At 40.3% G+C, this 26,652-nt stretch overlaps 2 protein-coding genes across 7 annotated transcripts in view; both read left to right on the top strand.

The window, feature by feature from the left end:
* The first annotated feature begins 1,769 nt into the window (after nt 1-1,769).
* On the top strand, nt 1,770-12,551 carry vps26bl (vacuolar protein sorting 26 homolog B, like). Its single transcript, XM_082549852.1, has 6 exons — nt 1,770-2,172; nt 5,433-5,589; nt 6,857-7,021; nt 7,108-7,283; nt 7,380-7,522; nt 10,093-12,551. Exons 1-6 carry the CDS (start codon nt 1,950-1,952, stop codon nt 10,228-10,230), a joined length of 1,002 nt encoding a protein of 333 aa, XP_082405978.1. The 5' UTR covers nt 1,770-1,949; the 3' UTR covers nt 10,231-12,551.
* A 4,981-nt stretch (nt 12,552-17,532) lies between these two features.
* arhgap32b (Rho GTPase activating protein 32b) overlaps nt 17,533-26,652 on the top strand; it is a 124,388-nt gene continuing 115,268 nt past the window's right edge. For 4 of the 6 annotated variants that reach the window (XM_082549174.1, XM_082549176.1, XM_082549177.1 and 1 more), the window contains exon 1: nt 17,642-18,033. The gene's annotated coding sequence lies outside the window, so the exon portion shown is untranslated. Of the gene's footprint in view, nt 18,034-26,652 lie in introns of all 6 variants that reach the window. The other 2 variants (XM_082549179.1, XM_082549175.1) reach the window with 2 other exon arrangements.

A 26,652-nucleotide genomic window follows, 5' to 3' on the forward strand; every position in this document is an offset into this window, starting at 1 on the left:
TGCTTAAAACTGGTACAACATGCAGTCAATATGAGTCAAAAGCAGAGGGGATTAAAAACGAATGGAAATGCATCATCATTATACTTACACAAGTCGATTTAGTACATTTCTAAACGTAGTTTCTATACAGTAAGTTTTTTCTAAGCTCCAATACTGTTTCATTCAGGCCAGGGCTGTACCAGTCCAACCTCTTCCTATTCTGATATGAGACAGATACCTTGGCAACAGTGAATCTACCAAAATTGAGAAGTGATGCAATTCATTGTTAAATTAATCTTGCTCTTTGGATAAAAATACAAACCATTCTTTTATTTGTAAGAATTAGGCGAGACACATTTCCTCACACTGGAAATAAAATTTAGCAAACAAATCCAAGGAAAAAATATAGACCTACTGAATCGTGGTGCAGTTACATTAGATTCTCCTTCGTCTGCTTTGGTGGTTAGATCCCTGACTCTTCCTTTCAAAGTATCTTTGTGTACTCCCGAGTTGCTCACAATGCAATTTTGTCTCCCAATTTCTCCCAACAGAGTGCTTGGCATAGATAAACTCTGTATGAGAGTGTGTTAATGGGTGAATGTGACTTGCAGTACAAATTTCTCTCAGTGCTAAACTGAGTAGAAAGGTGTTATATGAGTACCAGTATACCCAGTATACCAGTAATACCCCTCCAAACTGTAACCCTTCTATAGCTAACACAGCTACTGCATTGTAGTTGAGGCATGGAGTCATAAACACAGACCATCAGAACTGAACCAAACATTCTCTACCAATTGACTTGGCTGTTTGAGTCATGATCCCTTTCACAGATTGCATCACTAACACAAAAAGTGAGGGACTCAAATGATTCCATATGAAACCAGATCTTAAAAGCAGAGAAAGTTGAGGCTTGCAGGAACACAAACAGGCGTGGGAAATAATTAAAAAAGCAGCGAGAAACTTTAAGACTAACATATTAAAAACACATTTAAAAGATGCATCTCATATTTAGAATGTTTAATGTTAAAGTTCATGACAGTACAATTAGAAAAAGAAAATTTTTTTGGAAAACAAAGTAAACTTCTGATCAAACTCTTTTCTCACTTTCTCACACTTACTAAAAATGTAAACAAATTTTGTTAAAAAATGTAGATGAATAGTACAAATGTACTATATCCACATAAACAAAAACATAATTATACTCAGAATAATACCAAGTATATTAAGAAGCGGGCAGCACACACAGCCTCACAGCACGAAGTACCCCAGTATCATCATCAAGTACCCCATCATCCAGCCATGGCGTTTCTGTGAGTTGTTTGCTTGTTCTCCTCGTGTCTTCGTGAGTTTCTCCCACAGTCCGGTTAATCTGAATGACATAGGTGTGGCAATGTTAGCCAGCAGATTGGTGACCTGTCCAGAGTGTACCCTGCCTCTTGCCCTACGGTCGCTGGGACAGCCTCAGCCTCCAAAAGAACATCTTGGTCAATCATAATTTGAAGGCCATTAAATTGTGTTTAAATTGGACATTCCAACACCTGTAAGACTTTACTCGGGGCAGTAGCAACTCAAGGAGGCCAGGAGTTGTGGCTTCTTCCGCCTGTTGATACTGCGCCTGAAAGGTGCAGAGGTGGGGTGAAGGGGAGGGTTACCATTGTTTGAAAAGTTGGCATTCAGCGAAATATTGCTCGTTATAATTTTTCATTTTAGCACCGAGAGTACAATTTGTCAAAAAAATTCATGAACAGAGAAACGAAACAAACTACAAAGAATACAATTTCCTTCACGTGACTGTAGACGCATGCGTAGTCAGGCGGTTGTAACTCAAAATATGCAATAATCTGGGAAGCAGCTCGCGCTGGACTCCTCGCGGCAAACCGAGAACAAACTACAGTGTGTTCTTTCATTAGGAAGACAGCGCATTTCCAGCGGGATCCGGCCACAGGGCTTCGCTTGACTAACGAGCAGCAATGAGCTTTTTTGGTTTTGGTCAGAGTGCGGACATAGATATAGTTCTGAATGACGCCGAAACGAGAAAGAAAGCTGAGCACAGAAGCGAAGACGGCAGGAAAGACAAATATTTCCTTTTCTACGACGGGGAAACTGTTTCCGGAAAAGTCAACGTTACGCTCAAATACCCGGGAAAGAGGCTGGAGCATAATGGCATCAAAATCGAGTTTATCGGCCAGATAGGTGAGCAGCTGCTAGGCCTGAATTCCACATTCAGCCCCAGACAGAAGTAGCCAAAGTGTGACAGGAAATACTGGGTAGCTAGCTACATGTACTGACGACTATCAGCATGGTGTATTTTACAGCTTTAATGTGTAAAAAGTGACAAGAAACGCATTTAAAGTTCGGCCGTACTGCAGTAACAAGTGTCTATTTGAAGTGTCGGGTCTCGTGACAGATGTGGGCGCGAGCGACGTCAGCTGACTCGTCAGCCGACTCGTCAGCCATTGGAGAGCCGTTACGTCTCAGTGACCTTTGGCCCTTCTTTTAAACATCTTCTGTAACGTACACTTTTTGTTAAGTCGCACTTTCGGTGCCTAGATTATCACATGTAAGTAAGAACTGAAGTATTAGGTGATTGTCACTTTTACTTTTGTTCAATCAAAGATGGCAGCCTGAGAGCTGAGAGTTTCAAGGAAACTGCTTAAAGGCGTTTCTGACGGTGCGGCGAACTGTGTATTGTTGTGTCTGTGTGTTTAAAACAGTGTTTATCAGATGATACCGTTTAAGTGACCTGGAAGTGTCTCTGTGGCGGCCATGATAAACGCTGTGATCAGTGCCATCCCATAATTCATAGTCGGAGGCCGTCAGACAGGATGGTCTACTAACTAGGCTATATTTATATACAAAAGCCCAGCCAGTTCACTAAAGCAATCACCACATTAATGCTAAGTACCACAAATTAGCAGCTAAAAAACCAGCAGACCCAGCAAAGGAGAGTATGATGTAGGGCTCACCTCTAACCATTCAGCATGTGAAATCAGTGAAGAGTTTAGGACAGCCAAAGTTTGGCTTTGCAGTCACCGCTTTAAGCCCTTCACCCAATGTGCCAATTATGCATTTATTCTTCCTCTCTCTTATTCCAAATAAAACTCATCTAAGAATGCATCACAACCGGAAGAGGCATAATTCTTCAGTGTTAGATTTAATGTTTAAATTACAGGCTGCAAATGTAATATTCACCTCCTGAAATTATATATGCCATAGGACCAGCTGCAAAAATACCGCTGTCCACAACTTTCAGTTACAAAACTGACACCATGCCTCTTTAGCAAATCCCAGCAGTTGCATTTTAATGTTAAATAAGGGTTTATGCTGCCACAGACTGTTATTAGAATTGGCCCTATATGTACCTTCTTTAAAACATCAGCTTTTGTAATGGTTATTTTACTCAGGTGGTTCCCTTTTACAACCGGTATAAAATAACCGGGTAACGCACAGCAGGGTGAAGTAAGTGTTGTATTCCATGGTTCTGCACATTGTAGTTTCAACCCTGCAGATATCCAGTCTTACACTGGATATTTTTTTTACTCTCTCTCAGACAAACTCAAACAGATTTCTCTGACATTTCTTATATATAGTTACATATTTGTTTGTTTACACTCTATCCAAGCTGGTTGTTGTTTGTTGCACTCTAGAAACATGCAATGTATATATAGAGGTTTAGGACCAGAATACACTGCTGTATTTTTCGTTTCTGTAGGTAATGTCTACGTTATTTAAGCAAAACAGAGCCAAATCATATTCCACAGATCACAACTCCTAATTGTGCATTGAAAGAATCTGGGTGCTAAACTGGCCTGCCCACAGTACAAACCTGTCACCTGTTGGAAACTTCAAACACATTCTGAAACATGAACATGACAAACAGTGTCCTGCACTTTTAAGCAGCTGCAATGCTTTAACAAGCAAGAATGAGAAATAGGGCTGCCACGATTTGTCGACTAGTCACGATTACGTCGACTATCAAAATCGTCGACGACTGATTTAATAGTCGACGCGTCGTTTGAAGCTTTGTAAGATCACAAAAGACGCAGGAATAAGTGGCAGGATTTAAGAGTGTAATAACGGACTGAAACAGAAGATGGCAGCACTGCATGTACAAGGATGTCAGCTACCGTTAAACCCCGAAGAAGAAGAAGAAGCAGCTGTGTCCCAGAATTCATAGCGCGGCCCAGCGCAGTTTCCAACAATGGCGGCAGCTAGTTAGTTTTAATGTTACTCTTATTATTCTTTCTGGGTCACAAAATAAACGTTTAACATATTTTCAGGCGAGAATGTAGCTGTGTAAACCTCAAATATCTGCTCAGTTTATCAGGACACCACATATTTTCAAAAGCGCTCCAACGTTTTCGGAGACATCTGGTACCCACTAGCTCGTTAGCGAGCCGGGGGCTAGGCTCACTAGCGCCGTGAGAACACCGGACTCCCCGCAAATCGTTTTCAAACCCACCGCCGTCTTTCGCTACTCAGGTTAAATATATATGAGTCACTTAGATAACTTAAAATGTTATTGTTTGGCTTTTTTTTAGTATTTTATTTGTTCCTGAGTAAATCAGTTTGTCTGAGATTAAAGTTCTAGTTTTTACACAGCTGAATAAACGTCAAGCAGACAACTGATTATCAGAAGTGTGAGACGCTCCAGAATATACTCCAGTGTCCTGTTATATTTTAGATAGCAAGGAGTTTATTAAACTTCACCGAAACAATCTGCAAATTTCATTAAAATTTAATAAACTATCTTGTCTTTATTTTTAGTTAGCACAGACCTTAAACACTTAAAGCTGTAAGCTAATGATAGTTATATAAGAGCAGATGCTGCTGGTGCAATAAGCTGTAGTTTTACGTCCAATGGATGATGATCTGATTAGTCGACTAATCGCAAAAATAATCGGTGACTAGTCGACTATCAAAATAATTGTTTGTGGCAGCCCTAATGAGAAAGCATTTTGGCCTACAGCATTCACGCTCCTTAGTTCCCAAACCTCTACAGTTGTTAAAAGAGGAAGTGATGCAACAAACACAGGCCTGCACAAACTGTTTCAAATGTGCTACTCACGCTAAAAACAAACTTAGAATAAATTTTTTCAAATAACAGCGTTGCTTAGTTTAAACATCATGCTGTCAGTCTTTTTTTCAGTTGGTTAAAATGATTAGCATTTTTCATTTGCATGTTAAAGTATCTCAGTTGATTTTGAAATAGTTGTGAGCAGATAGGAAATGGAAAGCAAACAGTAATAATTATAAAGTATGTAAATTCATTTCTGACCAGTCATTTCACTGAAATTCAGCTTGCACCATGTAGTCAGTGTGTCAGCACAGTGGGAGAAGTGGTCACTGTGAGGACTGTCAGTACACAATTGTCTTTGCAGTTCCTCAGATAAAAGAGTTTAAAATGACTTCAGCGATGGGCAATGTGTGACACTGTTAATTTGTGTTTCCAGAAATGTACTATGACAGGGGGAATCATCACGAGTTTGTGTCTCTGGTGAAAGACTTGGCTCGACCAGGGGAGCTCACACAGTCACAGACGTTTGACTTTGAGTTCACACATGTGGAGAAACCCTACGAATCATACACTGGTCAGAACGTCAAGTTACGGTAAGTTCTGCTCTGTCCTCTGCAAGTGGAATCGTTAATGGCTTGTTCCATGTTTTTGATGGCGTGCTATAACGCTGGACATTCCTTAACCTTTGTGCAGTTGAGGTGTTACCCTGTATTTCATTCGTATATGCTAAGCTATACATCTTCAATTTCCTGCTTCATATTTAGGAGTGAGAATGCTATAAATTTTCTCATCTTTGTTTTTTGTTTTTTAAAAAATGCTCTCTGTCAAGAGAGCCTAATGTCTTCTGTTCACTACCGAAGAAAATTTAAGCTTTTTGAAATTATGCCAAATTACAAAACGCTTAGATTTATCTCTAATAAAAACCTCTGTAACTTTGCTTTGCTTTACTTCAGCAGCATCAGATATATATTGATTCATGCTTTTCTTATCTGCTATAAAAAGCCAGGCCAGGAAAATTGCCTTCATGTTTTTCTGTTTTATCTTCAGTTACTTTGACACAAAGGCATCTGCTGTGATGCTCACACCTCTGATGAAGTCTGACAAGTGTCAGTACTGATAAATGATTACAATAATAATATTTCTGACTATCTGAGTCAAAATTGAATTAAATTAAATCAAATCGAGACCTTGTGAATCAGAATTGAATCCGTTATAGAAATCAGTGACTATACCCAGCCCTACTTTCAAGCACCGGGAAGGTCCACTTTTAAGTCTTTAGTTGAGCTTTTTCGTCATCACTATCTTGCTGTTTTGAAACTAGATGTTTTGAGTAAGTGGTGCTCCTGACTAAGAAATTGAGAGACAGTGTGTACTCATGAAGATCTTCAAGTGGCTTCTTTTTCCCATTAAATTTGCATGTGAGGTTTTCAAACTAGTTCAAAGATATCTTTGAAGTTTCTTTGTAAGATTACTTCATGACATGCAAAACCATAACAATACTTGCTGTTACCTCTTCAACAACGTTGGTGGTAAAGAAAAGCATCTTCAGGTGCTCTGGTCCAACCCCAGCTTGCTTTACTAAACGTCAGTTACAAAGAACTACTTAAAATATGATCTGAAATGCAGATAAACTGCTACATTAGTTTGCCTTCACTTGTAAAAGTTGTGTGTTTCTTGTACACTTTGGTGTTCTCTGTTGTAGCAATACCTGCAGCATGCAACAGTGCATCTAAAGAGGGGCATGCTGTGCACACAGAGATGAAAATCTGTGTACTGGTCAGTGCAACCTCACATGCTGCTTACTGGCTGTTAGTGACATGCTCCTCTCTTGTATCCAAATGTTTTTGCATTTGCTTCCAGCTACTTTCTCAGGGCGACAGTAGGCCGGAGACTCAACGACATCAGCAAAGAGTTGGATCTTGTGGTTCACACACTCAGCACCTACCCCGAGCTGAACTCCTCCATCAAGATGGAAGTTGGCATTGAGGACTGTCTACACATAGAGTTTGAGTACAATAAGTCCAAGTATGATTTTCTTTTTTCTTTGCAATCAGAAATTGAAATGATCAAAGCAAGAGAGAATATTAACAGATTCCATCATCTGCTTGCAGGTATCACCTAAAAGATGTTATTGTAGGGAAGATTTACTTCCTCCTAGTGAGGATTAAGATCAGACATATGGAGATTGACATCATCAAGCGGGAGACAACTGGCACAGGCCCTAACGTCTACCATGAGAACGACACCATAGCAAAGTATGAAATAATGGATGGTGCCCCCGTCAGAGGTGAGGTCAGAGGCCTTTTATGGTCTGTGGTTCTGCTGCTTGTTGCAGCAGATCTCATTTGTTGCAAACTAAACCTGATTTTGTCTTGTGCTACAGGAGAGTCCATCCCCATCAGGCTGTTTCTGGCAGGCTATGAGTTGACCCCCACAATGAGGGACATTAACAAGAAGTTTTCTGTGCGGTACTACCTTAATCTGGTCCTCATAGATGAAGAGGAAAGACGCTATTTCAAACAGCAGGTACACAGACAGTGAGATCACACAAGATCTGTAGTTCTTCTGCTCACTCACACAGGTGACTGTTAATGACGTTCCAGCTGCTGTGGTTCAAGCAGTTTCGAGTACTGTGTCGTTCTTGGAGCTCTACTTTGTGTTTAGTCATAGTATCTAGGAATATGACCACTTTAGACATAGTAAAGAAAATGTGTACTCTAGAAATATCGTACTATAGATCTATAATGACTTTGTGTCTCTGGACGAGCTTTCTGCGGTTTGGGAAAAAGAACCCTTGGCGGGTGAGGGTTACAGGCAGGCAGCAAGTTCATGGGCTGAAAACTGAAGCCAGTCCAGAAATGCAGTTTCTGTACAGGGAGTGCAGAATTATTAGGCAAGTTGTATTTTTGAGGAATAATGTTATTATTGAACAACAACCATGTTCTCAATGAACCCAAAAACTCATTAATATCAAAGCTGAATGTTTTTGGAAGTAGTTTTTAGTTTGTTTTTAGTTTTAGCTATTTTAGGGGGATATCTGTGTGTGCAGGTGACTATTACTGTGCATAATTATTAGGAAACTTAACAAAAAACAAATATATACCCATTTCAATTATTTATTTTTACCAGTGAAACCAATATAACATCTCCACATTCACAAATATACATTTCTGACATTCAAAAACAAAAACAAATCAGCGACCAATATAGCCACCTTTCTTTGCAAGGACACTCAAAAGCCTGCCATCCATGGATTCTGTCAGTGTTTTGATCTGTTCACCATCAACATTGCGTGCAGCAGCAACCACAGCCTCCCAGACACTGTTCAGAGAGGTGTACTGTTTTCCCTCCTTGTAAATCTCACATTTGATGATGGACCACAGGTTCTCAATGGGGTTCAGATCAGGTGAACAAGGTGGCCATGTCATTAGTTTTTCTTCTTTTATACCCTTTCTTGCCAGCCACGCTGTGGAGTACTTGGACGCGTGTGATGGAGCATTGTCCTGCATGAAAATCATGTTTTTCTTGAAGGATGCAGACTTCTTCCTGTACCACTGCTTGAAGAAGGTGTCTTCCAGAAACTGGCAGTAGGACTGGGAGTTGAGCTTGACTCCATCCTCAACCCGAAAAGGCCCCACAAGCTCATCTTTGATGATACCAGCCCAAACCAGTACTCCACCTCCACCTTGCTGGCGTCTGAGTCGGACTGGAGCTCTCTGCCCTTTACCAATCCAGCCACGGGCCCATCCATCTGGCCCATCAAGACTCACTCTCATTTCATCAGTCCATAAAACCTTAGAAAAACCAGTCTTGAGATATTTCTTGGCCCAGTCTTGACGTTTCAGCTTGTGTGTCTTGTTCAGTGGTGGTCGTCTTTCAGCCTTTCTTACCTTGGCCATGTCTCTGAGTATTGCACACCTTGTGCTTTTGGGCACTCCAGTGATGTTGCAGCTCTGAAATATGGCCAAACTGGTGGCAAGTGGCATCTTGGCAGCTGCACGCTTGACTTTTCTCAGTTCATGGGCAGTTATTTTGCGCCTTGGTTTTTCCACACGCTTCTTGCGACCCTGTTGACTATTTTGAATGAAACGCTTGATTGTTCGATGATCACGCTTCAGAAGCTTTGCAAATTTGAGACTGCTGCATCCCTCTGCAAGATATCTCACTATTTTTGACTTTTCTGAGCCTGTCAAGTCCTTCTTTTGACCCATTTTGCCAAAGGAAAGGACGTTGCCTAATAATTATGCACACCTGATATAGGGTGTTGATGTTATTAGACCACACCCCTTCTCATTACACATCACCTAATATGCTTAATTGGTAGTAGGCTTTCGAGCCTATACAGCTTGGAGTAAGACAACATGCATGAAGAGGATGATGTGGACAAAATACTCATTTGCCTAATAATTCTGCACTCCCTGTATTGCCCAGTTGAAGCAGTTCACAGCTGATCCTCTGATTTTCTTAGTTATTTTTCCTTTTTTTGAGACCAGCAAAACTAAGTGAGCTTTACTGCACTTTTCCAGGGAGACGTGTACTGTTTCTTTGTTGTTGTCTAATAAGTTAAGAAGAAAACAGAGGAAATGTTTGCATCCATTCATGGCTAAAAAAAAAAGTATAATAGCGGCTTGTGCATAAAAGTTCATAATGACCAAGATGAATAAAAGAAGGAAGCATTTGCACAATGAAAAATGTATGTGCGCTGTTCTGCACTTCTGAAAACACAGTCTCAGTTATCAATCAGTACAAGGACTGGGCTTCTGTCCAATCATGGTCCTGGGACTCTAGCTGGAAAACAAAGCTGATTGGGTGTCAGAGTCTTGGCATCAAGGCCACACGCCCCAATCTGTGTACACAGAGGCACTGAGGAGGGTTAAACATGTGAGAGGAAGAAATGTTTATAACTGAGAATGATTCAATTACTGGTAAATATGAGAGCACATGGGGCAAATAAAAAAAGACTATAATTCTTCTGGCAATCTGAGGATATTTTGCAGTTAGTTAATTGTTAATATTTTGAACTTTTATAGATCTGAGAGTTTACCAACAGTACATCCCCCTCACACCACCATGTATGTTGTTTTAATTTTTTCCAGGAGATCACACTGTGGAGGAAAGGCGACATTGTGAGGAAGAGTATGTCTCATCAAGCCGCCATTGCCTCGCAGCGCTTTGAAGGTACCTCCAATCCAGAGAAGTTCCTCGGCCATAACGCCGAGGAAGACACCGGCTAAAACCCAGCATGTGCTGCAGCGAGCGTCCGAACAGAGACAGCGCACGGACGTCAGTCTGAACTCTTAATGTGAAAATCACTCGTTTGCATTGAGACAAAATGCACTGCAGTGTTTGTCACAGCTGGAGTAGTGTGCTGAGCGTGTGTGTGTGTGTGTGTGTGTGTGTGTGTGTGTGTGTGTGTGTGTGTGTGTGTGTGTGAGGGTGGGGATGGATAAACCAGAGTCGGACTGTATTTGTTAGCAATTTTCAGCGTTTTCATTTGAACAAACAACCTTGGCGTACCAGCTGGTTCGAGTTTACCACGCTAAGACTGATGGTGTCAGCTAACTTCTCTGTCTCTCAAAACTGCACAAAATTGGCTTGTAAGTACTTAATTGATGCCTTGGCATTTATTGTACACCTCAGTGGGGTGAACTTCACCCATTAGATGCACTTAAATGTCATTTGCAGGTGTGTGTGAATGTAGAATACATGGCACAGAGCCATCTGGAGGTGTATTTCTGACACCGCCTTTCCTTTAAACTACTTACTTTGTGGGAAGATTGATACAGCAGCCATTCGACAAGTTAATGATGACTGGCTAAACAATACATGTGACGGCACGTGTGTGTGTGCTCACAAGAATGTGAAATTTGAACATGAACTCATGTAATGTTTTTCTGCCATGCCCTCTGCTGGAAAGAAACGCTTTTATTTCCATTTTGCATCTTAATTTTACATAAGTCAAGGAAACCAAACAGCAGTCTGAAAAAAACTATAATGGAAGAGACTTATTTTCATACATTCCAGAAACAGGCGTGACTACAGAGTATTCATTTGAACCCAAATCAGTTTGTTTCAGCCAGCACTGAAAACGTTTGATGCTTCAGTAGGTTACAGTATAGTGTCCCTTCCATCTTTTGTTACAGCTGCCAGTCACTGATAGTTTGAAACATCTCTGCCATTTGCACTGTGTGCTTTTCTTTTCTGCTCTCAGCACTGTTTATGAACTTGAGTCAAGAGGAGAAAGTTGGCATCACTTCAGATCTAATAAAGATAGTATTACACCTGCGCTTATTTACAAAGATGCGTGTTAACACAGTATAGACTCCTGAGGATGCTTCTTTGTGCCTATAAGGGTTTGGTGCCAAAATGTCTGCAATACTAGAGAACAGTTGCCACGGTGAGTTGCTACGCCCTGCGCTCCCACGTTTATCTACCAGTAAATAAATGGGTTTAGTACAAAGGCAGGTTTAGATGATGTGGTGAATGTATACTGAAGGCCTCTCTTTTATATTAAGCACTTAATGACATTTTGAAAATTAACAATCCCAGAACATTTTCTAAATAGAATGAGTTCTTTTGCTTTTACTTTTTAACTGCAGGTCAGGCAGAGTTTATTGGAGTTCTTGTGCCATTATTTGCTTTGCTTTTCTAAACTATGAGAGGACACTAATGAGTACAAAATGAGAAGCACTCGAAGCAAGCCCCTGGATCTTCTTGTCCTTCTGTCTTCTGCTTAACATGTATGTTTCATACTCTCCTAGGCAGTAGGGTCGGGTTTTCGCCATGCTGCTGTTTTGCTCTGGTGATTTGATTGCTGTCACCAGATGGCTTTTTAGATACTGTTGAAATATTAAGACTCGCAGCCTGAATTGTGTTGCTTTAAGCCAGCAAGACATGTTCTAATTCACATGTATAGAAGTTGAGCAAGGGGGAAAAAAAAACAGTTAATAAAGCTCTGGTAAATACGACTGTAGGGATGGTGGTTTGTCACCTTCAAAGTGCAGGAGAGAGTTGAGAGGTGGGGAGATTTCAAAGACATTTAAATTGACAGAAACATGCTGGCAAGTTTCTAATGTTTTCAAAAACACACATTTTGTGCTGAAGGAAATGAATAAATAAAAATATCGGAATTGTTCTTAGCTTAAATGAGCACCTCCATGTATCAAGACAAGCAGGAGACCAGCACCTCCTGGTCTCCTGATAGATAAAAGAAAGCAAGCTTTCCCTTCTCTGGCCTCACTCTTCACCCTGATCAGTCTCAAAGAGCTCCTGCAGTATTTCTCGGCCTCACAGGGCACGCAGTTCATGCTCTGCTCTTTTCATGAATGGCCTGTGATTCTACTTTTTATCAGTACTGGTGAACTCTGACAACAGCGAGAATGTAAAACCAGAATAAACGATGAAATGTACAATATAAATGCACAATGTAAATGCAGCCCCCACCTTCTGTTTATATTCCTGTCATATTTTATCTTGTTTATAAATGTTGATTTTAATCATTTTATATTCCAATTATTCTTTGAAATCAAAGGGATTAAATAACTGAGAAACACGCCTAATGTTTTCGATGCACTTTTTTCTTACGTGAGTAGATTATCTCCGCTCTGAGTGAGACACGTCCTGGTGAACACATCTCTTAGTTACTGTGACTCAGTTTTGTTTTTAAACGGTTCTCTTCCTGGGAGTTTAAAAATGATCAACATTGGGCTCTGTGATATTCTGTATTTCAGTGTTGTCACAAGGGGGCAGGATTGAATCAGGTTTGGTTCTGATTTTATGGTACGCACAGGTGGTGATGATGATGATATCAGGAATAGTTGTGCCATGCTTGGTGGGAAATACGAACGACAAGTTAAAGATTCTGTTCTTAATAAACAACACGGGCTTCATGCTGGTTTTGTTTGCAGGTTCACAGATTCTAAACAGGGGCATGAAAGGGGGTTCAACTCCATCTTATATTAAAAAGATCTTATATTCAGCTTGGTGAACAGTATCATTAAAATTACAATTTCTTATCCTCGAGTACTAAAATACAGCAAGTGTTATACTTATCTTCAAAGACATTACCTCTGTAATGTCTTTGAAGATTTGACTGTAGAAGAAAGATTGGAATGCAGTTTTTGCTTTAAAAATAAAGCAGAAACTTTCATGTCTTGAGATTTTCTGCAGTCTTCAGAAAACTCAAAACTTTCAAATGAGTCATTCATTCAAAGTGAAAGTTTAACAGCAGCTGAAGAGCTTCCGAGGAGAATGATCTGTTGGCATGGTATTATATGATGAATGCACCTTCTTCATGTGCAGAAGAACTGAGTCCTATGTAAAAGAAAACCTTGCTGCTAAAAAAATAAATTTTACTAAATGAATGCAGAGCAATGGTCCTGTGACCTGACGGTTCCTGGGTCACAGAAAACTTCATGCAGGATTATTACACTTTTTGAATAATGGAATATTCAATAAGTGTGAACATTATGAGAATTTGAAGCCATGTTCACGAGACAGATGACTGCCAGTTCTGGATATAAGTAGCCTGAGGCTGTGGCTCAGGAGGTAGAGCAGGTTGCTGGTTCAATCCCTGGCTCCCCCTAGTCTGCATGCCAAATGTCCTTGGGCAAGATTCTAACCCCAAGTTGCTCTTAGATGCATCCATCAGAGTATGAATGTGTGTGGATGTTAGTTAGAAAGCACTTAAAGTATAGAAGAAAGTACTGGTGAGAAAATAGTGTCAAAGTTTTTCTCTGGAAAAGGAATATCAGCTGGAAAAACAGTCCAGATCTCACTCTGACTGAAAACTAATTCTGGAAATGAAAAACAAAGCTCTATGACAAGGTTCCTTTTGGCAAAGCTGGAACCAGCTTGATGAAGAATACAATCATTCAATAGTGAATCCATGGCTCACATAACTCAGGCCATTATAAAAACTTGAGGAGGTTACTTTTTTTTGTTTCACAAAACCAGAATCTTCAGCTATAAAATAAAACAGTTTTGCATCATATCTGTGATTCGCTACAAAGTGAACGTCCTCCAAGAATCAACATTCCAAACTTGTGTCTATAAACAGCTTTTTGCCAGATAGTTGTAAAAATTGGTGATGTAAAAACTATAACTATAATGATAATAATAATAAAATTATTACTAATAATACAGATAGTTCTGTAGTTTCAGTCACAGTTCTTTTTCAACGTAGTGATTTAAATCATACTATAAACTTTTTTTACATTTCAAATACTCAGCTACATCATTTATACACAGATTCAGATACCTTTACATTGGTAATGGCATTTTTATTTATATAACACATTTTATTATATATAAAGGGCCACTGAGTGTGGGTAGTTTTGGCCTTGAATTCTGAAGCTGTGCAAGTCATTCTTCAGTTTCGCTCTCAGATGTACGGTACACATGTCATGTGCTGAAATGAAAGGTATGACTTCTGTCATTATAACATATGAGTGGCTTAATTTATACGTGTGCATAACCTTCACATGTGTATTGTAACGGTGTCACTGTGCTCCTCGGGAGAGTGGATAGGTTTGCTGTGCACCTAATGGCTGAGTCATTAAAAGCCACAAAATGTGTGAGTCATCTGTGTAATGTATGCAAAGTCAGTACATCTTGTGCTACAGAGACTGGAGTCACGAATGTGGATGCGCTGGAGTCCTTGTCCAGACTGCTGTTTGACTGGTGGCTTCAGGTCATTTGCTTCACTGCTGGACGTTTCTTCGGGCTGACAGAACTGACAGGAAGGTGTTTGGCTTTTATCCTCAGGCTGAGACAGTCTGTCATCGAAGCCTGCCAGGTGAAAAGCGAACTAAAACTGGCCTGGGATCATCTGTCGAGAGCAAGCAGGTGAGACTGGGTGTCCAGGTTTAGGTTCCTTCTTCCTTACTTTGATCCTCTTTTAGTAGCTCTCTGCAGTGACAAGGTTTTTATAATCACCCTCCATCTTTCCATAGGAAATAGGCCTGATTTGTCAGCCTGTCTAACTGTTCTTCACAAGTACAGCTGAAGTTTATTCTTTAAACTATATATCCCATCCCTGTAAATTCAATTCAATTCCGTTTTATTTATACAGCATCAAATCACAACAACAGTTACTTCAAGATGCTTTATATTGTAAGGTAGACCCTACAATAATACATACAGAGAAAAACCCAACAATCATATGACCCCCGATTAGCAAGCACTTTGGCGACAGTGGGAAGGAAAAACTCCCTTTTAACAGGAAGAAACATCCGGCAGAACCATGCTCAGGGAGGGGCGGGGCCATCTGCGACTGGTTGGGGTGGGAGAAGAAAGACAGGATAAAAGACATGCTGTGGAAGAGAGACAGATTAATAAAAAGTATGTAAATCTTTCCTACTAGACCCACACATCTGTCGAACCACTGACACCAAATATGACTAATTTGCTTTATGTCAGTGGACGTTCCAAGACAGGCATTTTGATGTGTGAGTGACTGGATGCTTTGGTGAAACACTGGTCAAAAGCAACTTTTGGTGTAGCCTGTTCTGCTCGAGTTTCTGAATTCTCTTCTGCTGGGAAGCAAAGTACTCTCAGAAGATCACACTTCCTTTTCACAATATCTATACTGTGTGTGTGTGTGTGTGTGTGTGTGTGTGTGTGTGTGTGTGTGTGTGTCTGAAATGGCCCATATCCATCTTACTTTGTACATCTATTACACAAGACCTTTCTCTTTCTTTGAGCTCTCTTGAAATAAACTGTTCAATCTGATCATCTGGACTTCCTGCTTTTGCATCATGGCTGAAAAAAAACACACACTGAGCAACTGTGGAAGAAATACTGAGCAAAGTTAAAAGCTGCCCACCCATGTGAGTACTCAGTCAAAGTGCTGAATAACCGTTCAAAAAGTGTGATCATTGCATTTCCATTTATTTGCAGTATCAGGCACCTCGCTGTATTCTCTTTATTTTTTTATTCACCAGTCTGGGCCTTTTCTGCAGGTGGCTATGGTAGCAAAGTCTTTATTTGTGTAGAGTAAAATCAGGGCGGTAGCAACCCAACGTATTATGAATATAATGCAGTGAGCTTTTCTGGCGTTGTGTTGTTTTCACACTTCACATTCCTCACAGTCACAGTCCTCTTTGAGAACGAGCTGCTTTTGTGTTTTTAGGTTGGGATAACCTAAGAAAATATGTATGCATCACTTGCTCACATAAACGATCAGTTATTTTAATTGTAATTTATAAATCCTTGGACTTGAATAGAATATGTGTTTCAGGAAGATTCACGAAGGACTCCAAATGTAACACTTTGTGCATTTTACAAAGCGTGCCACTTTTTTCTTTCTAATGCATTCAATTTTATTTCTATAGTGCCGAATCATAACAACAGTCGCCTAAAAGTGCTTCACAGAAAAACCCCACCAATCAGACGACGACACCCCCCCCCCCCCCCCCCCCGAGCAAGTACTCAGTAACAGCTGGAAGGAAAACCTCCCCTTCAACAGGAAGAAACCTCCAGCAGGACCTCTGGAAGAAAGGCTCATATGAATAATTTTCAGGACTATTGATCATCCTCTGAAAGTGTTAACTAAGAGCTTCGTAACCGGAGGCAGTGTTTCATCAGCTGAAACGTTTTCAGATGTATGCAGCTCATCTTTAAAACGTAGAATTTTCTCCACCCATATTTCCTCGAGAGGTTTTGTCTTTTCCCCTGCCACCACTGTAATTAAGAACACGTTCTCGAGGATTTGCCTGGTTAAATGGCAGTTACATTGACTCAGTGCATGCAGTCCACCTTGTGGTACAAATCTGCATGTTATGAAATACTTTTATATTCTCTCTCCTATGCGTTTGTGTGTGCCGGAGAAAATTAAATATATCACAGAAGATTCAATAGTAATGTGAAATATAGTTCTCTGTCATGATTTTGGAGTAACAGAAGACAAGAGTACTGAGGCATTGTTGTATTTGAGAACAACTTTTTTTTTACTGGCAAATATAAAAGACAGACATGTAGATGCTGAATCGGCTTCCTGTAGCTAATAAAAGTCTCCTCTTATGGGCATGTTTCCACATCTATGTGGCCGTCCTCTGTTACTTGGGTATGACTCCTTTTTTAGAGCCTTCTAGGTGCCATAATATGGAATCAGACTGGCACATGGGAACCAAAGGATGTTGACCATTACAGTTGGGAACAATACTATTTATGTGACATGACCCCTGTCTGACTTGTTAGGATGCTTATTCGAGCACAAAGACAATATTCATCTCACTGACAGGCTTTTGTTCAGTTAATTCAGACACAGACACGGAGCATTCTGGATATATTGAATAGACGTATTGGTGTCTGCCTGGTTATGTGGCATTTTAAAAGTCTGAACGAGGTTTATATTGGAATATCGATTCTTTTAATATGGTGCTGCAGGTTTATTCAACCACCGAAACACTTATCAGCTAAGCTATAGTGTCATCCTTACACCATCACGGAGTATGACGGCGAATCCTGTGTCCTATTTTCTCATGCTTTGGGGTTGGACATTTCCGACAGCCGGTGAAGGCAGCACAGAGAAAGCGCCGCTCCTCCGCTCCAGCCAGTATCGCTCCACTCCGAGGTGTGCACGCGGAGGAGAGGGTTTCTTTTTGTACAAGTTTTCTTCTGGAAATACCGTCCTGTGACTGGAGGGAATGGGGAATTGACCATACTCGGGCTTCCAGCGGGAATGAAAACTGTGAGGAAGATAGCGGTGATCGTTTTTTCCCTCCAGAGGAGAAACAGTAAGTGACAGACTGAAAGGGCTCGTGCGCCTTGCTGTCCCGGGGGAGTCTTTTTTTGTTTAGTGTTAACCCAACTAACTGTGCTCACGACCACTGGCGCGCTCTCCTCGAGGCCGGGGACTCGCTCAATGATATCCTCCAAATACTTAGTGTCTGACGTGTATGAGTGTGTCCGGTTAAGCTGCGATGAGGAGGGAATTTAACAGCGGTGAAGCTCCAGACGTAGACGGCGAGAGCTAAGCTCCCCTCGCCAGCCAGTCAGCGGTGGTCAGGGACCGCAGACCACAACCACAAAACCAGGTACTTTTAGTACATTCATGCTACATGCTCGCACTACGTGCTTTGCTCGCCTTTTTACCCCTCTAGATAACGTTATTTAGAGCCGCAGTGCTGATGAGACGGTGGCGATGGTGGTGTCTGAAGAGGGGATTCGGGCACAGCGCGAATAATGTCTCGCCAGCTAAGCGAGGCTTGCGTGGAGTTGCTAAGTCCCCCTAGTTGTGCAAATTATATTGAAAATCTAGTTGGAAAAAGGGGCAGATTAACAGCGCTTTGCTTTAATTGTGTGCTCCACACTCAGGATGTTAAGAACAAGAGAATTTCGGGTGTATTTGTGATATTTTGTTCTGTTCGGCTCTACAATTTCCGAACTTAAAAAGAGTTAATCACTTTCACCGGTATGAGAGTTGGATTAAACACAGACTGTGTGGCGTTTTCTGAACCAGGTGATGCCACATTCACCTGGACCTGTGTCTGTTTGTGTATGCTAACATTAAACTGCTCTTTTTTTTGTATAGAGATATATCTGATATTTCACGTTTACTACCGTACAGTACTGCAGTTCATTGCAATCTCTTTTTGGATGTTTATTATATATCAGTAAGAAGGAGTTGGCCCTGTTTCTTTGCATTTGGTATTCTCTTTTAAAATGATTTCGTTTCAAATGTTGAATCTTAAATTAGATGTCATCCATATGGGAGTGTCTGAAAGCTTCCTATTCCCTCACATGTTATTTGATCCACAGTTCCCATGGTCTTCTGATGCTTCATGCCTTGTATTGGATTACAGTTTAATCAGACATGTATTGAAGCCTTCGCTCCCTTTTTTTTTTAAATCAGGCAAACCAACTTAAAACACAGAGGACTGTACACATAACATCATCTCATTCATCACAGCTGTACATCGCTGCCACATTCAGGAACTAAATGCCTTGCTGAAGGGCACTTGGAGTTAAGTTTCTGGGGAAGATTTTGTTTTGTAATTGTCTCCCTTGTGCAACATTTCTCAGTTTGCATGGATGATTATTCTTGTATTTTGCTCGTTTGTGTTGTTGTGTTTGCACATCTCTGTTGCTTGTGGGGCTCGCACACAAGAATTTCACTCGCATGTGCTGTGCCAGTGTGCCTGCACATGTGATGTGACAATAAAAGTGATTTGATTTGATTTGATTTGATTTGATTAGTGGGAGCAGCATGCCTGTGAAACCTATCACGTTTGAGCCTGCACCGTGATTGGGCTGAAACAGTTTACAAGCTATGGTTTGTTAAGTATTTTGCTGTCAGGGTCACGGTTCAGTGCAGCGAAAACATGACTGCAGCAGTTCCATTTCCCCCCCCCCCCCCGTGTGTATTTATGAGAACAAACACTGAGTTCTTAAATACATTTCGGTGACGACTGGCATTTCCAGCATGTCGGTGCTTGATGTCTTTTCTGGTCTAACCCTTTGCTCTAGTTCAGTATCTTTTATATCAAGAAATAACCCCACTTGTCTCACGGTGGCTCCTTACATTTTTGCAACTTTACCCTCAGCTGCAGTCAATTTCCTTTTACTGCAGGAGCAGCTGACCAAATAAACCCATTGTAAGGTTGACTAACCTTTTTCTTTATTATATACATGTTCTGTTCAATTCATTTTTAAAAAATCTAGTAATGTAAAGACCCTGCAATAATACAAAGAAAATGACAACAACCAGGTGACCCTCTATAAGCAAACACTTGGCGACAGTGTTGGGACATGTAGCTGTGATAAAATAATGTAAATTGTTGGGAACAAACTTGTGTTTAACAGAAATATGAGACATAGATAGAATTAGTTCCATCTATGTTATGAAAGAATAGAAAAGGTTCGTGATGATGAGTAGTGCTGCATCTCGACAGTCATTTGGTTAGAACAGAATTAGACATGTTAGTTAGGTTGATGCAGAGTGTAGGAGGAGTAGCTGTAGTTTTTGTTTTTTTTAAATATAGAATATCATTGGTTATTGATACTTGGGATGTAGCGAACAGGATTTATGAAGGACTTGTATTTTTACATTAAAGAATTGCCCTGTTGTGCAGCTATCCTTATGACTCTGCGTTATTGCACCTGCTCTGTGTTCTACATTGTAATCAGTCCAGTTCTGGCCTCCTAAAATATCCTGTCCTCCTAAAACACATTTGAATTTCAGTGGCCAGTTTTTACCTGGACAATTGAAGGATATATAAAAGTCACTTGGCTGAAAAATGTATGCCGATTCTAACAGAAATATTCTTGCTAGCTCAAAATGAGTTATGCGTGACAGATTATAGGCTAACAAGTAATTTACAACAGTTTAAATGCAAACAATCATTTATTTTTGGTTTGTTTGGCAAATACTGGAAATCAGTTTTTGGCACATCACCTGACAGCAGTACACATCAGAATATTAGGAGTAGGAAATGTTAATGGAAACTTAAGCAACAGTGTTACCAAACACGAACTGGACACAGTTGAAGGCTCAAAAAACACGAGCGCATTGGTGAAACGACGGGTCTGAGAAATTTGTCAGGGTGGAGATATTTTTGGCTATTTAAAGTCCAACAAAGAAGCAGGGAAGCATTCACTGCAAACACTATGAAAAGGATGTTTCCATGACGGCAGTAATACTAAAAATCATTTTTTTAAATCATTTGAAGTGTTGCCATCATCAACAGTGTATATTTAACCGTTCATCTGCAAAACGCAAGACTTTAATGTCCCAGACTCTTTCTCTGTACGACAAAAAAATGAACAGACAGTGACGTCACAAATTGCGTTATTGTAAAAGACACCAGGCCAGAAAGATAAGTTGCCTGATTAAAGTAACCAACTTGTTACGAACTCCCTGGTCATGAACCTTTCCCTCAGCCAACTCTTTTCCAGCAGTACAAAGTGTAGAGAGATGGCTGAATAGCTGTGTCGTACTTCGGTTTTGTGGTCAAGTCGCACATCTGATCCAAATATGACTCTCGCTGCCCTTTCATTGAGACAGCACTGCTCTTCTTGTGGCTTTAAAAAAAAAAAAGCCAGATCTATTCCTTTATCTTGTGGCATAAGTGGACCATAACTAAAGAAGTTTAGTATAGATTTTTTTTGTACTTCTATTTTATTTATTTACAACTAGGGCTGGGCCATATTATACCGTTCACGGTAATACCGGTATAATGTTAGGCAACGATAGGAAAATGAAATATAGCGATAGAATGGGAGTAAAACGCGTATGCGCAGTGCCTTTGTTTTCATACGCACATGGCCGATTGTTGAGTGAAACAGATGAACCAGAATTGGTTTGTAAAAATGGTGCAACTTCCGTGATGTGGAACTGGTTTGGTGTTTGTCCGTCAGATACACGACAAAGCACATTTTTTGCAGAACATGCAAGCGGCCGTTGTTATTGTCATATTTGTCGGACTAAGATGCTCTTAAATCTGGGAGTAATCTGGGTCCTAAACTCCGTATACTTCAGGTCAAACAACACTGCAGCATCACTAAGAGTTAAAAACTGTCTAAATTCTTTCATCTTTAATAAAACGATCAGCATTGCTGCTTTACCAGGTGTAACTATAAAGTTTAACTTCCAGGCATCCATGAAAACAAAAGTTATTACATTTAACGGAGTTAGAAGTTAGCAGGAAGCTAGCGGAAGTTAGCTCGCTAGTTTCGCTAGTTACCTAAGCATGATATTGCATGTTCTGACTGAGAGATTTCTGAAAAAAATCAAACGTACAGCTCTGCTATCACTTCCAACATAAATGAAGACAGGAAACTAAACAGCAGTGACGTTTGTAGGGTTACTGAAGTTGGGCTAGCTGGTATATAATGATGTGCTACGTGATCGCTAGCGACACAGCTATGTTAGCATAACATAAACAGTGAAGCTGGAGGACCAACACTAACACTTTTCCACTTATAAAAGTTAACGTTAAGGTTCTTCATGGTTAGAGACAAATGCAATCGCATGGCAGGATGCTGTAAACGGACCAAACTTCAGTCAGGAGAACAACTGAGATAATCCATCCACAATACGAGGTTAGTCATTAATATACTGCAACAACATGGGAATAGAGCAGCTGCCAGAGAATTCAACATTAATGAAACAATGGTACAGAAGTGGAGGAAGCAAGAAGAATGAGTTTAATAAAGTTTGATTTATCTGACTGCTTTGTTTCGCTTAATGTGCCTTATAATCCTGTGCACCTTATGGTCCGAAAAATACGTACTGCACACTGCAGTTTAATGTTGCAAAGCACCTCTTTTTAACTTCAGTGGATATTATACATGGTTATGCTCAGGATATGTCAGCCCATTTCTACTGGAAATGCCTTTTGGTTAAACTTTCAGCAAGGAATTTGCATTTGCACTGTTACATTTTTATAAAGCTTTAATGTACATAAAAACCAGCTTCTTAAGTGAAAATAAATGGAAGGTTGTCTTTTTGCGCTAGTAATGTTGTGGAGTTGTATTTTGTCTCGCATCAATTATATCGTCGGTTATATCGTTATTGCAAATTTTCAAATATATATCGTGATAAATATTTTTGGCCATATCGCCCTGCTCTATTTACAACTGACAACAAAAAAGACAACCCTGCATCACTTTCTTCTTTCATCACGTCACAGGACTGTTGTTAACTGAACCCAGTAGGAAGCGGTGTTGCTTTTGTTTGCTGCACCCTTTAAAAGATAAATGTTATAATTATTGAGCTGTGACTGTGCAAAAACTACTCTAGAAGAGTTAAAGAATAACAATATGGAGCTGGAAATTAACATATTAAGTCTGGTTTTATAGAATAGTTCTGGATCAGTTTAGTGAGCCTGCACAGGTATTCAGCGTTAAGACAACAGTTTTAATATCCAATAGCGATTGGCTGAAATGTACACACAGTGTGGAAACAGAGTGGACAGAGGCTTGCTTGTAACTTAGGCATGCAAATCTCACCATGCAATGAGTCTGGTGTCATTCTTTTGCAATAAAGTGCAGCTGTCAAAAAGCATGGGTGGATGCATAGTTTTCATGTCATAGGGTCATTATGACACGGCAGAAGTGGGATAGTCATAGTAAATCATGTCATCATTTATGAGTAATTTAGGGTTAAAGATTTGGGTTTTGCTCTATTCAATGAATTGTTTTACTTCACTTTTGGAATGATAGCTGTGATATTGAGATTTGGAACAGGATTCCTGTACAGCAATGTTATCATTGTAGCTTGAATAAGTGTTGTGTTCACAGCTGACAGAATTAAAGCCAGATTCAAGCTCATGAGAAAATCTACAGCCATACCCCCAAAAAAGGAAGAGCTCATATGTTACTCATCAAATGACTCTTAGGTTTTATTCAGACAAAGCTATCTATAGACTCCATGAATATACCACAGTTATTTCTGTGTAACCCTCTTCAAGTGAAGCTCTTCCACTCTGGGATGCGTTTTTCTTGGTTATTACTGCAAACGGTCTCATTTCAGTTTGGTGTCACAGGGAGTTGTTTGTTGATGAATTCCTAAGCTTTTTATCAGGCCGTATTAGGATGAGGAGGGGTTGGATTAGTCCTTTGTGAAATGGTGAAATGTCAGGCTTCAGAACTGTTTCGGCTTTGTGTCATTTTTTATAACAAGACTGTTCACATGACCAAGATGAAATACTAGATAAGTAATTGCTCTCCAAACCAAACATGACTTGGAACTGTGGTGTTTCAGTTAGTTTCTGTTTTAAATAAGATCTTAATGAAACTGTGTCGTCAGCTTTTTTTATTTACTGCGTGTTTGTTGGTGAAGCACTCTGTTATGTCACACCAGGTATCATGGTGGGTGAGATGGCTGTACCAGCCATTTTACAGGTGGATTGTCAGACTATCCCAAATATCTTCAATCACATTCTTATAGCGCTGTGCAGTATGACGTAGCACTTGTATCATGATTTTTTTAAGGTTCTATTAGGAGTAAATAAAAATAAATTCAGTGTCTTTTATGTACCGTATTTTCTGCACTATAAGGCGCACTTAAAATCCTTTAATTTTCTCAAAAATCGACGGTGCACCTTATAATCTTCCTTATAAGCCTTATGTTTGTATTCTGGTTGTGCTAACTGACCTTGAACCGATTTTATGTGCTACACGGCGCTCAAGAATCTGTCAAAAATGTTTTAGTACGACTTTGGTGAGCTACGAAGCCGCACCGCTTGATGGATTGTTGGAGCATTACGACTACCATAGTCAGGAGCCTCACGGACTCGGAGTAATTTGGGTCCTACACTCCGCCCACTTCAGGTCCCAAAAACAAACAAACACTGCAGCATCACTGAGAGTTAAAAACTGTCTAAATTCTTTCATCTTTAATAAAATGATCAGCTTTGCTGCTTTACCAGGTGTAACAATTAAATTTAACATCCAGGCATCCATGAAAACAGAATTTATGAAATTCAATTGAGTTAGAAGTTAGCAGGAAGTTAGCTCGCTAGCTTCTCTCTAAATACAATATAGCATGTCCTGACTGCGGGGTTTTGGAAACAAATTAAAACGTACAGCTCTGCTATCACTTCCAGCATAAATGAAGACAGAAAACTAAACAGCAGTGACGTTTGTAGGGTTACTGAAGTTGGGCTAGCTGGTATATAATGATGTGCTACGTGACCGCTAGCGACACAGCTATGTTAGCATAATATAAGCAAGCTAACTTTTTTCCCACTCGATAAAAGTTAACGTGAGTGTTCTCGGTGGTCAGGAACAAATGTAATCGCATGGCAGGATGCTGTAAAAGGACCAAATTTCAGCCAGGAGAACAACTGAGATAATCCATCCACAATATGAGGTTAGTCATTCATATACTGCTGCATGGGCTGGGCTGTAGTTACATCGTAAGGTTTTAAAAACTGAGCTTAAATAAATGATTAGCGGTAATAAAAGCCGAGGGAGGTCAACAGTGATCACTGACTGTTTTAGGAGCTTTTGAGATCAAATAGAAGAAAATACAAAACATTAAACATGTTAACAACATAAAAGCCATATTAAACGCAGACTACTTTAGGCCTGGAAGTAGGATTCCTCACGTCATCACTTAATGACCGGATATAATGATGTGCTACATGATCGCTAGCGACACAGCTATGTTAGCATAACATAAACACAGCGAAGCTGGAGGATGAACGCTAACTTCCCGATGGTTAGAGACAAATGCAATCGCATGGCAGGATGCTGTAAATGGACCAAACTTCAGCCAGGAGAACAACTGAGATAATCCATCCACAATATGAGGTTAGTCATTAATATACTGCAACAACATGGGAATAGAGCAGCTGCGAGAGAATTAAACATTAATGAATCAATGGTACGGAAGTGGAGGAAGGAAGAAGAATGAGTTGAGTAGAAGTTTGACTTATCTGACTGCTTGTTTCGCCTAATAATCCAGTGCACCTTATGGTCTGAAAAATACCTTGGCTAAATCTTATTTTGAAAGGTTTTCATCACGTATTGTATACAGAAAGGAAATGGTAAAGCAATGTGAAGTTTATCCAAACAGTAAATGCATGTTAAAACGATCAAGTCTTAAACAAAGTCGACCTGTATGCAGTGCCGTCTGGTTTGAGACACAATAGTTAAAGAAACGAACCAAAACTCAAAGGACACTGACTGTCCTCGTCCTCCTGTTATGCAACCAGCTGCTTTCTTTTGTTGTCTTCCCGAGTACGTGAAACCTCCTTCACCCTGAAAGGTCTCCTTGTTTGTCTCAGTCCTCGACAGCCACGCACAAACACAAAGCCAGACGTGGCCTCTGACCCCAGGCACAGATACTGACGCACTGTGCGGGGCTGTGTCCATTATTATTCCTTTCTGTATGTTCATTAATGATGCAATATGCATACACTGCTGTCCTTGGGCCCTGTCCCACAAATACATGGGGCCGCAGGCTCTCTTGTTCTTAGTGTGGATAAAGCATCTTGCTCCAAGCTCGCTGCACACTCTCAGTCCTCTGAGGATGCTGTGACATTCCCAGAGGAGATTCCATTCCCCCGTAAACAATCCTGGCATTGACACAGGCGCTGATTAGCAAGTTGCCAGGGTGTTTCCACAATGGCCCAGCAGAGGATAATGAGATCGGATCTGGAAACTAAAGTTCTCATTCAGGAGTTTGTTGGCAACCAGTTGTGTGAAGCAACCGTCTTAGGAAAAGTGTAGAAACTCAGCAGATCGTTCTGGGAAGCACTGGAAGCTGTCAGCGATTTGACTCGGATATTTTTCTGTCAGCAGTTGGTGTCAGTTGCTGGGGAAAGGTGTTGGTGAAAGTAGAGTGCCACTGTTCTGTGAGCAGGATAAAAACCTGTACCCTCTATTTCTGAATTACTCTTGAAGGAAAGATTGCAGCAAAAAACTGAGCCCGGAGAACAATGTTTTACAATTTGTATATATAATGATCGTAGTGTATGTATACACGTCTTCTCTGTACCCTGAGTGCCACCCATTGTGTCAGATACATTGTAACTAATAAATGTTATTCTTGACTAGCAGCCCAGAATAACATCCTCTTGAATACTTTCTGTAAGCTTGTGTTTTCGCATATTCAAGGTGAGGAAGATTGTTCCTGCATTAAACTATTTTTTTCTATGTTTTAATCACATTTTATTTAGAGGAATGAACTTTAAATCTAACTGCAG

Source organism: Aulonocara stuartgranti (assembly GCF_965226115.1).
Source record: "Aulonocara stuartgranti genome assembly, chromosome: 10".
In the NCBI taxonomy this organism is placed as follows: domain Eukaryota; kingdom Metazoa; phylum Chordata; class Actinopteri; order Cichliformes; family Cichlidae; genus Aulonocara; species Aulonocara stuartgranti.

Bases quoted from the DNA above. Each gene is read 5' to 3' on its own strand.
- vps26bl (XM_082549852.1), top strand. From the start codon at position 1,950: ATGAGCTTTTTTGGTTTTGGTCAGAGTGCGGACATAGATATAGTTCTG. The intron at 2,173-5,432 runs GTGAGCAGCTGC...TTGTGTTTCCAG, and splicing joins CGAGTTTATCGGCCAGATAG to AAATGTACTATGACAGGGGG. The intron at 7,284-7,379 runs GTGAGGTCAGAG...CTTGTGCTACAG, and splicing joins GGATGGTGCCCCCGTCAGAG to GAGAGTCCATCCCCATCAGG.